Raw genomic sequence first — 12,437 nt, 5'->3', positions numbered from 1 at the left:
GCATGTTGAAGCACTGAAAAATCTCCGTGGTATAACGCCTGCTTGCAACGCAGAATGCTTGGGTACGACACTCAATAAGAACAAAAAACTGTTTTGAATGTTGATTAGCTTATACGCCAGTTTTTCGCTCTCAGCCAACAACGCCACCACTGACATCAACGCCAACACCAGAATAGCTGCCAAATGAGGCTTTTAGCCCTATCACCTTAATGAATACGATGTACCAATTCCCCTGTACAGGAAAATAACAATAAGCCTCAATATCAATATCAAACCTTTTTTCTTTTAATCTTACACCAGGGACATATATCGAGAACACTAGCTGACAAGTTGTGCGCAAAACTACGGCTTCCAAAGGCACCAGCAATGAGGCGCCAGCGCAATGTCAGGTAGCATCATCTGAGCCCTCACCAAGCTTCAGTGCAGTAAATTCTCTGAACAAAAACTGACATTCTCTTGAGAATATGATTACAATGTTTATAACGTCGCATTAATCTTTTATAGTATCCGGTGAGACACACTCGCTGGTTTCAATACTAACGCAAAATGAGTAAAGAGGATCGTTCCGCAGAAATTTTGGCATCGGCGGTAGTGTCAGCGTTGTTGGTTGTAGAAAAAAAATAATCATCTTGGGAATGACTAAAAGTTACAGAAATATTCAAATAAAATATATAATAAAACATTCTGGGTCCGAGCGACGATTGAAACCAGGTCGTTTGCGTGGTTAGCGGGTGTTGTACCACACAGCCGCACGTCTGCTTGTAAATACAGTGGAAATAACTTCCTCTGCTTGGAAATATAGCTGAAGTGACTTTGATGCTTCACAAACAAAAGTATCCTGTATACATGATTCGCACACAAGATGAAATATTGCACTAGTAGTACGTGATACAAGCGTACATTGGCAGCGGGCGTCAGAATATATGATTATCATCATGAATTCAAGGCTTCAAGCTGGTCACCGACTACAAAAGGCACACATGTTACTGCACCAATTTTCCTAAGGCCACGTAGTGGGTGCATATCAACTTCGAAAAGATTTCATGCACCAAGTGTTTGAAGGACGCTATAGGAAGAGGATATCGATATCGTGTTCAACACTTAAAGGTGAAATTTTGGGATCCCTTAATTTATTCCCCGCGTGAAACATGAAACCTTCACATAATCTCAAGAGCGCAAGTTCCACGATACCTCTATCTGTACCGGGCTGCGGTTCCTACATTTGTCACGCATTAATGCACAAGATATCCTTCAAGAGGAAGTGATTTTCTCCGTGGTGATTTCGGTGTGAACGGCTTGTTAAGGCCGGCAGCCAAAAGAGACCGCCACCGACTTGCCTTCTCGAAGCAGTAAATCTGTATTAGCAAACGTGTAGTCCGTATTCAATGAAAAGCTTCGTGTCATCGGTATGTGAGGAGTACGCCTCCGTTTTTTATTCAGCCCCCCCCCCCCCCCCCAATTTAGAAACTCCATTTCTCCGAAACCTCCTGGAGAGCGCACGCGGCCTGCATTTGCACTGTGTACACGGCCACGCTTGGGCGAAGCTCAACGCAATGCGGTATTCACGCGTTTTAAACATTTCAAAGCGTGCGCAAACAAAAAAAAACAAAAATAATGTGGCTTGAACGCTCGGCGAGTTCATGAAAGATTGAAAAGGGGTGCTTTCAGAACGATGGGGCGTGGTGCAGTTTTATTCCGCGCGCGCGTCCGTGCGCGAGAAACGAATGGGGTCACGCGTGGTTGAATCAAGCATGGATTCGCAGCGCCGCAGCCGGGTGAGTGAAAATGTTGCAAAGTGGGAGACGATGAAGCGACGTTCCGCTCGACCCTTTGAATCTTGCGGTGATTGTTGACGAGGCTATAGGCTGCCTGCGAGAGCTTCGCCCTATATTACACCGGCTCTTTGCTTTATTTTTTTTTTGCCTTCTCGTCCTTTCATTAATTCAGTGCATCACGCTTAATAAGCGGCACCCCATGCTGCTTCAAAAGCGGACTTCTGCTCTACGCATCACCTCTTCTGACCCCTCCATACTTTGCCTTTCTATAATTTGTGAAACGCTGACGGCTCTTCTCTCCAAGTTCATTATCTAATAGCGGAAAAAAAATATTCAGACGAAAATCTCGAAATGCGAAGTTTCAGAGTTTGCATTAAAGGCACCGTTAGCACGCGTGAGAGCGAAAGCTCTGCGGGGACATGAAAGCGGGTTCTTTGCGTTGCAGGTGTTCGGATTCTCGCTCGAATGTTGTGTCGGCTGTCAGCACTTTGTAACTGGCTTTCCGAGCCCAACTGTGTCCAGTTGTTGGAAACGTTGTACTTCGTTGCACAAGATTTTTCTGCACAAGGGACCTATATCGGCGTATTTCGTAGATATATTTTGATACCCCATTCGTACTTTTGTTCGACCATATGAAATAATAGCAAACGGTGTTGAGAAAGAACTACTCGAAAATAAATTATTTGTTCAAGTTTCAAGCCAAATATCTTTTTGTCAAAATGTAGAGAAATTAAACTTAATTTTGTAAAAGAGCTCAAAATAAAATAAAATAAAGTGGATGAGAGTAAGAATGATGGTAACTATACAAAACGAAAAGGATGAGCGATTGTGCTAGCTTTGCCCCCCCCCCCTTTCGCCCTCCTCTCTACCTCAGGCATCCCCATTTCTTGTTGAGCGCCATCAAATGCTGAATCGCCCACTACTACTAATCTCTGAGGCTATATAATAAAGTGCACCAAATATTTACTGGCTCTCGGAATGGCACACAAAAAAGAATGTAGTTGAAACACCACACAAGTACTTATTTTTGTGCAAAGTTCAAGTTTCTTTATGGGCTCTACAAACACACAATGTTTGAAATATATCAGTCATTCGCAATTCGCTTGCACCCTCTTGCACACAAAGACACTCTGACCATAACACTGAAAAGGGTATGCACCGGGATGATTACTATGTTCTTGTTTTTCTCGTCTGGAGCTTATCAGAATCAGCAGTGAAGTGTGATGTCAACACTTCGGCAGTTTGTAGCCATTTTTACACAAAATACAGTGAAAGACTTCTTAAACCATACCTTAAACTGCTGTAATATTTATACAGTATATTTTACTCTTAGAAGAATTTTTACAGCCAAAGCTGTTATGAGATCAAAACTCGTGTAATGCGCCGCGCCGTAGTTGTCCACCGCCGCCGCCGCCGCCGGTGTCTGTAACCACTATCGCAGGAATAAGACAATAAACTTTGTACCAAGGACACATTGGGGTTCGTACCCAGCTCCGTTCCGTGCCAGCTCAATATTCCACCAATGAGCGACGCTGGTTCTTGGAACGCGTTCACAAACTTGCATTAGGCAGGCTTGATGTCGGGAAATGAACTGCGTTAATATCAGTAACAAAGCGTTTTAGAACAGCAAAAGAACCAACTGGCCTCACACAATGTGAAAAGCTTAACGAGTCGATTGCCCGATGCTCCAACCCACTACGAAAGCTTGTTCTTGATCCCGTAATAACTGTTGCGCATACCAAGTTCAGGCATGTTTTCTCTTCGACGTCAGCCACGGCGTGAACTATTGGCACAAAAAAACCTTGGAAGTGTCTAGCGGATATCACGCTTCTCAGAAAAATGACAAATGATAGCAGAGCGAATGCCAGCCAAATACCCAGAAATTAATAGAGTCAATGCCGTAGTGAGTATCCAGCAAATGTGTTTGCAGCAGTTACCCAATTAGTGCTTTGAAAAGGCTCTGAAAGGCCACTCTACTAGTTTTCACTGTGGCTGTACTGCACCTTCCGTGCAGGCCTAGCATTTCTTATTTGAGCGACACTGAAGAGAAAAACGGCCTTTACTTATTTGTAAACTACAATTCTACAATCTCGACAACGTCACTCTTACTGCGTGATGATGCGCGACAAGAAAGTGTGGGTGAAGAAGTCATCTTGACATTCCCGCACCAGGCAGCGTGACGTCATAAATTTTGACAGTGTCTGTGGGTTCTACGTAGTTCCTAAAGGTACTCTTTGAGGGGCTTATTGGTTCATTTTCCTGTCGTTTACGGTAGTTTCTAATCAGTTAGGTAGTTCCTAATCGGTTAAAATAAAACATGTTATCATCTGCGAGGGTTACGGATCTAATGTACCCAGTTTCTGAAAATTTCACAGAGCCCTTGTTGCCAAAGTGCGAAAAGTACATTGTGAAGTTTGTGATATTACGTGTGGCCATCCCAGCACAAAATGGAAAAATGCAATTTCAGCCTTGGTTTTCTCTTATTTAAAATTAAGATGGTTAAACATGCGGCATTGGTGTGTTCAGACTACAGTTAAACCATCTAAACGAAGTCATTGTCTCACTTTGTCGCCCCTTCGACGTTCATGACAAACTTCATTCTATGTTCTTACAGACGATTTTCCCCCTCTCTCTCTTTCTATGCAGCGAACGCTAGTGTGCTCGTGCTGCCAGAGGAGGCCCGTGTTGACATCGGTCGAGCGGTGACGTTCAACTGCTCAGCACGTGGCTTCCGTGGGACGGTCGCCTCCACCTGGTGGGTGCATGACGGCACGCCCCTCAAGACAAGCCCACCACGCGTGTCGCTGCGTTCGGACGACCAGCGGCTGCACATAGCCAATGTGATGCGGGAGGACGCAGGCATTTACCAGTGCTTCGTGCGCTACGGAGACGCCACGGCACAGGCCAGCGCCCAGCTCAGGCTACGCGGTGAGATTTTTAGGGGCAAAGCTCCTTAAGGCGTAGGCTTGTCTACCGTAGATGTCTGTCGTCAGCCACCCCTATAAGCGAAGTGTCCTCTAGAGCACGCTCGCATCGCTCGCATCATTCGAGATGTTTCGACAGACAGACATACAGGCAGACAGATGGATGGACAGACAGACAAACGGTCGGACGGAGGATTCATGGTTCACCGATGAAACCCTCCGCAGCCGCGGCTTCGCCGAACTCATCAAGATTCACTTCGTGGATATGCTTTGAATAATTTCGAACTTTCATTTAAATCATTCTAATTGATCACAGTTTAAACATACACTATAAGACCAGATCGTGTAAATACAACAATATTAAAAGGTAAAGCTCCTTAAGCCGTGGATTTTTCCCTCCTATAACTCGCCGTGGTTCGTGGACGCCTAGTTAGATTTCTCACTCAGCAGGTGTGGATGGGCGGACGGACGGACGGACGGACGAACGGATAACCAGACGGACAGACAGACAGACAGACAGACAGACAGACAGACAGACAGACAGACAGACAGACGGACGGACGAACGGACACGTGCTAACGGACGAACGGATGGACAGGCGAACGGGCAGACGCACCGACAGAAGCAAGGATGGACGCATGGACGTATGTACGGACGGACGAAAGCAAGGACGCATGGATGGATGCTTTGCCTCACTCATAAGAACTCACTCCGTAGTTATGCTGTGATTTTTTTCTCGTTGTTTTTTGTCCCACATTATAACTGTCATCTGGGTGTCCTAGAAAACTAACTGCTAGCCCATTTTTTTATCAACAGCTTTGTCAAGTTTTGCCACGCTGATAACGCTGATACCGTTGGCAATCTGAAGTGCCAGGTGCGGGATGGTAATGCAAAGGATTGCACACAAGATAGATGACGATTGTTGTTGCAGAACGAAAATAAACTAATTTTATTCACCCTTTTAAATGCGAAGCATTTCTTAGCGAACTTTGGCGACTTTGAGCGTATCTATTTATCTACCTACCTATCAATCTGTCTAGCCGCTTACGTTTAGCTGCTCTCGTGGTCACCCCATTTACTTGCATGAACCAAAAGTAGCATGAGAGGGTAAGATAGTTTGAAGAATATGACGCGCTTGTCAAGACATGAGTAATGTCACAATCCCGTCGCGCACATCGTCGAACACTTCCCGCCAGACAGTGGCACATACCCACGGGCGGGTATGTGCCGCTGTTTGTGCCGCTGGTATGCGGGTATGTGCCACAGGTTATAAACGCTTAGTATCTACCCAGGAACGACGAGAACACACATAGGCAATTTAAAAGCAGGAGTGTTAAGGAATACCCCACGTTGGTAGCGTTGACCCGACGAGTCACAGTTGGAATCGAACCCGAGAATTTTGGGTGCCAATGAAAAATTTTACCACAGAGCTACGCCAGGGCTCGGAACTACTTTTCAAACGCACGCTAATTGTCGTGAAACGTTAATAGTGGTTGTAGTGCTACCTACCCGCTTTTATAAACATTATATATGTACTATTTTGATACAGCCATCACGCCGGGTTAACGTCAATTCTGGTTAGGTGCATTGGGCTGAATTTTATTTATGAAGCAGTGTGCAGGGCCAGCATGCTAGCGAGCATCACTGCTTCATATCAGTTTCTAGTGTTGTTATGCGCATGTTCCAGTTGACGTAGTTTTGCAAGTGCAAACGACTGGTTATATGTAGGCCCGTATGCTCAAATTTGGGTGCACGTTAAAGAACACCAGGTAGTCGAAATTTCCGGAGCCCTCCACTACGGCGTCTCTCATAATCATATGGTCGTTTTGGGACGTCAAACCCGACACATAAATCAAACAACTGGTTATAATAACATCTGAAACTCTTCATCATATGTCTGGGCGTGCAACATTTGTACATATATTTAGTGTAATTTCAGGACGTGTCACTCAATAAAAAAAATTGCAACATGGTCACCTTTCCTCCGCTTGCTTCGCATAACGTGGATTCCCAGGTACGCAGGATCAGCCGATTTTTTTTTTAAGTGTACGTGAACTTCGAACGCTAGAATTGCTTTGTGCTCCCGTATTATTCTGCTCTGCCTTCAAAGAAAGTGCACCGACGTGGCTAAACACCTTGCACAATCGATATATTCGGCATATTGAGGACATCGTCCAGCGTGGTGATAATTTGTACTTGTCGACAACATTTTCATGACATAGATATTTACAATGCATGAAGCACTATTTACTTAGTCTCCATTAGTCTTAAAGTAATAAAATAGAAAATTGGGTGATTTGGTTTGACGACATTCTTGGTAACATTTTGGTGCGCACACAGTGGACGGGAGAACGGAAGGCTAGGAAGCTTGTTTGTCTCCTAGCCGCCCGTTGTCTTGTTCATTGTATGCGCGCCGAAACGTTTCCATCAGTCTTATTTGTTGCTTCTTGAGCGGAACTTGTTAAACAACGTATGATACTAATGGAAGCACCAATCAACTCATGAATCCAAAACAGCAGACGTTAGAGATAAATTTAGACCTTTAGAGGCATGGGGTTGTGTTGTTGATAGCACAATTTGTCAAGGAATGGCGCGGACAGAAACGAATACAAAATAAGCGGAGGAAATACTCAAACACACTCGTCTTGTCTGTTTACTCCTAATTTTGCTTTTGTTTAGCCTATGCGCTGTTCCTTACCAAGAATAATAAATTTTTACGTTCGTCTTTCTCCTTAGCGAATCATTTTTCTTTTGAAAAGTGCTTTCTTTTTTCTATCGGTGCCTGCGTGACATTCGTAATGCGCATGTCATTCTAATGAACCTTAAAACAGCAATGCCTCTTACCATTCGCCCCCGCCCTATTTCTTTTTAATCTGCAACGGTCCTCTTTAACGGAGCATGCTTTTTATTAAACTTCATTTCTGCATCTTTCTTTTCTAAACAGAAGTCCACTCAAAGCGGAGCGTCCAAAATCGTGTCAGCCGGCGCTGGAACGGCCAGAACAGCTACCTCAAGTCGAGGAAAGGTAATCAGTCTCCTGCTTTATGCCTCGCGAACCCTAAAAACTCGTGCATCGCCTGGCGGCCCCGGGATACCTTCATCATCGATTCTTTTTTCTTCTTCCTACTGCACCATTTATCCAGCGTGTAAACGTGCCTCTACGTGGAAAGACGATCGAAAGGTTCGTTTCATTGCCTGATACTCGTTCCTATAGGGCAAATTCTTTTTCCATGCCGTATTAGATCATTCGTCACAACGTACCGTCTTTCCACATCGACCTGTTTACTCTTGTTCAAAAACGGGATTCAGGCGTAAAATTGTAAGGAGGGGTGCAGAAAATGAAATGAGCGCACAACTATGAAAAAAGCACACAGAGCAATCAAATGGAACACTCAGGAGAGAAAAGGAGAATGAGATAGAAAAAAAATGTTATTTGCGCGTGACTGGGATGAATGCAGAGCCAAAGCTGGGTAGCACGTTTAAAAAAACAAAAAAAACGTGTTCACGTTTTTATCCCGACTGAAGTTGTAACGCGTGTCTGGGGAGTGAGCGCACTTTTTTTTTCGTTTCCCAAAAATCGGCGGTGGCACCGAAGAGGGCACAAACGGCGCTTGTCAGAGATTGAGTGAGGGGGACAGTTAAAGAGAGAAGGGGGTTTGAAGAGAGGGAGAGTACGGACGCATCCTTGGCAGCGGCGAGACGCACAAGCGCCGCCGATTGAAAATCAAGTTGGTTCAACCTCATTACGTGCGCCTCTGAGGAAAGGCTTCGCCGAATTCCCACTGAGAGACCAAGCAATGGGGGCATCTCCCTACCTCCTCATTTTTCCTTTGGCGTCTCCTCGCATTACCTTTGACATGCCGCCATGGCTCTCTGTTGAACGTGCGAGCCGCTCGCCTGCAGCAGCCGCCATTTTGTCTCTGCGTTCTATCAGACCCACCTTCCTAGGCTACACTCTGGGATTCTTATCGCGCTATCTAGGCGTACAATCCCTCCATCTTCCATCTAAATTTTCGTTAATTCGTTCTTTCCCCACTCCGTTTTTATATCTCGTCTCTCTCCGACTTCCATAACTACTCCTGTTCTCTTTTCTTCCACACTGTCTCACTTTAATAACTGCCATTTTGTTTGTGCTTTCTTTCATCGTTTTATTTGTTACTGGATTCCTTGCTGTTTTATCACTCGTTGTCTTCTTTCCAGTCTACCCGATCTTTGTCAATATTCTTTTTTTTTATTTTTCTCGCTTCGATCTTCAAGTTTGCTTTAAAAAGCTTTATTCCAGTTGTAGTTTCTAAAACTCAGCCTTTGCTTCATTATCATACCGGCACGGTTCCTTGCTTATTCTTTGTCGGCTTATTTTATTCGTCCTATACGCCGGGACGATTTTCTTTTATGTCTACGTTATTTTCAAGTTGCTAGTTTTCCTTTCACCTGACCCACCACACACTCTTTCTCAAACGTTGCCTGCACTACGTGTGTTGATTATAAGCTTCTGCACTTGGGCGTAAGCTTATCTCAACCTTTGTTGGTTTGCTGTTTTTTTTTTTGTTTACTGCTCATTCTCAATCCAGCAGTTCATTTTCTTCCCTGGACCTTGTTGGATCGATATGTGAGGGTTAACGTCCCAAAACCACCATTAACTACCATATGATTATGAGAGACACCTTATTGGAGGGCTCCGGAAATTTTGACCACCTGGGAAATTTCGACCACCTCGCGCCCAAATCTGAGCAGACAGGCCCACAGCAATTTCGCCTCCACCTAGGACTTTGTTTCAGACTACACTTTACCATCAGGTTGATCGTCGATTACCCGGTCGAACACTCATGTATGACTTGTAAATAGTATCAACGGCCTTTTTCAACATCAATTGCGATTTGTAATACATGCTTCTGAGTACGCATGGCAAACGGATTGCTGGAGGCATGCACACGTATCTGGTTATTTTGTAATACATTATTGTCCGCGCTGAACAAAACATGCTCATAATTTGTTGTAATTATGATGCACTGTGCTGATTCTGCAAAAAAATGGACAAAAACTTGAAACAATGACTCATCACTTGTTTGTTTTCAGCTGCAATAACTACACGGAGGTGAGAAAATGTGACCAATAATATGGCCTTTCAGTAAGGCTGCCAAGTGAACTGCGCTTACTGTTGAATTACAAAGGGAGGAATGATTTCTGAATGCACGTGACGTTTTTACTTCTGAGATATACCGAAGCGTCGACGAAACCAATCTTCGGTTTGTGCTTCAGTTATCCGAGTTGGAAACCAACTAGAAGAATGTTAAGGGAAACGGTAGCCCCACCGTCCCTAATAGGAGAAAAGCCTTTCGCGCAGTCGTAATTTGGTCGGTTGCTACGCCGCAAATTTGATGACATCATTTACTTTATTGGTCGTGGTAGTGCTCGTAAACGTGTTTGCAGACCACATCATTTACTTTGCAGTAAACAATCAATGTTTGTCGCCCTTTCCGAATGACGCCGCGTTATTAGTACCACAAGTCGATTGCCCTATATAGCGCATTTTCATCTGACTTTCAGCGAGTCCTAATGTTCCCGCCATGAATAATTGATTGTGCCGCATTGCGTTTAACGATTCAGTGACATGTGCTGCACGCGATTAAAAGAAACCAGATCGATACACGTACATATGCATATGTTTCAAGGAACCAGGCCTGTTGGGCGGAACTATTCTAGGGGCACAGGGGAACTGGTGCTCGACAGTGAAGCATTATACCTTGGATTGAAGTAGCCTGACTAGACTGAGTTAGGTCTCTCCAACACGTGAGCATATTTAGGTGGTCGCCTAAGAACGCTGTAGCAGGCGTAGAGAATTCATGTAAGAACAGACAGAAAAAAATAGCTGTATACGTTATATAGATTCGGATAGTCCTAAACCAATAATGAAGGCAGATTATTTTCATCATGCCTCGCTATTCGTAAGCTGCAAACTTATTTGCCAATTATGATAATCAATACAAGAACGCTATCTCAAATTAACCCTTTATTATTTTAATGCACCCATATTTGGCATAAATATGTATATATAAGTCTCATTATGCGTCGACACCTACAATAGAAACACCTGAAAGTTGGTGTAACAACAACAACAACAACAACGACAACGACAACAAGAACAACAACAACAACAGTAATAATAATAATAATAATAATAATAATAATTCAAGGAGTCACAGGACGGTGTACTTACTGTGAGTGAAGCAACTTTATTGGGTCCACAATAGACGTGAGTCAACTTAGCGTCGCCTGGCTAGACCCACTCCGGGACGGTCAGGTTAAACCTGACCACACTCGCGCGGTCCCTCTGGACGCCTAGGGTTTGAAAGGTGAGGTGCTGAGCCTTAATAAGCTTCTTCAATTTCTCCTCGTGGAAAGGGGGACCGCCTAAGGCACAGCCCCACAGGACATGCTCGAAGTCTGCATAACTATCACACAAAAGGCAATCCGGGCTTGAGAACCATTCGGGGTATATCGTGTGCAGTGCCCCAGGTCTCGGTTACACACAGTAATGAATATTCGTCAGGAGAAGCTTGGATTCCATCTTAATGTAAATTCGTGAAATCATACCTGTTCTTAAAAACCCAGGTGAATGCTACGTTTTAGACAATATCAGGCCAATCGCACTGACGTCCAGTTTACTCAAGTTAATAGAAACAGTAGTGCATGTTTCCATAATGAAATTGGATTGAATTCAGGCAGGGATGTTTCATATGGCAAGCGCACATTGACCTCAAGAGTCGGATACATTTTGCGTGGCGTCAAGGGAAATACGCAGCTCTAGTTACCCTGGACATCAAAAAAGCATATGATTATGTTGAAAACAGCGCACTAGTCAGTCGTCTGAGAGAAATCAATTTCTCGCGTTATTTAGAAGCGTAGATTACGCAATTTTTAGACAATAGAAAACTTATTGTTCGCAACATGGTGTTTCATCAAGTACTTGTGAAGACAAAAAAGGGGTTCCTCAAGACGCTGTTTTGTACCTGGTTCTGCCAATATTTTGTTACGCTTGATCTCATATAATGAGAATGTTCAGACATATCTGTCTGCTAATGAAATCGCGTTTTTTTTTCATTGGCTAATGACATTCACGCTCTCTATCAAAACCTCCAAATGCACTTATCTGAAATGGAACTTTGAATTGATGCATTCATCTTTCTCTAAACGAGAACGAGAACAGGTGTGCATTATTAGTATTGCCTATAAAAGACCCAGTACATATATCTCTCTCATACAGAACTGAAATCATTCCACAAGCTCAAAGCATCAAATATGTAGGAGTGATACATGACAGCTCTGTTTTATGGCGAACAACATTGAATATCTTGAAGAAAAGGGTGTCTGGGCAGTTCGCATGTTATGGAGTATAAGCAAAAAGTGATCAATAATGGACAAAGCCACGTTATTATCACTCTACTGCATGTATTTGAGACTGGTTCTACAACTTGGATGCGTGTTTTATACTCAACGGCACCTGCCCATTAGCTGCGTCCTTTTGCTTTTCTGAATAACTGCGCATGTGCTCTGAGCTACCTCAACCTGTAGTAAATAATGTTTTATATATGGAAGCTAGAATTCCCCCACTGGTCACCAGATACAGAATATTGGCTGTACAAATATGTTTCAGGGCATTTCAATTCCTTTTAGGCATAAAGAAACAGTTTTTAGGGCACGACTGGGTTAATTTTTTTTTTCATTGTCATTGGCCTAG

General features: G+C 43.8%; 1 protein-coding gene across 1 annotated transcript in view; it reads left to right on the top strand.

Moving 5' to 3' along the window:
- The window catches only part of LOC119169564 (cell adhesion molecule Dscam1), a 547,574-nt gene that overhangs the window by 435,816 nt on the left and 99,321 nt on the right, over nucleotides 1-12,437 (top strand). Inside the window, exons 6-7 of the mRNA XM_075876128.1 lie at nucleotides 4,422-4,703; nucleotides 7,644-7,724. Coding sequence (XP_075732243.1) covers nucleotides 4,422-4,703; nucleotides 7,644-7,724 — 363 coding nt within the window. The remainder of the gene's footprint in view (nucleotides 1-4,421; nucleotides 4,704-7,643; nucleotides 7,725-12,437) is intronic.

This window comes from Rhipicephalus microplus, chromosome 2 (assembly GCF_043290135.1).
Source record: "Rhipicephalus microplus isolate Deutch F79 chromosome 2, USDA_Rmic, whole genome shotgun sequence".
NCBI classification, from domain to species: Eukaryota; Metazoa; Arthropoda; class Arachnida; order Ixodida; family Ixodidae; genus Rhipicephalus; species Rhipicephalus microplus.
This window is presented reverse-complemented; position numbering and strand designations above follow the sequence as displayed.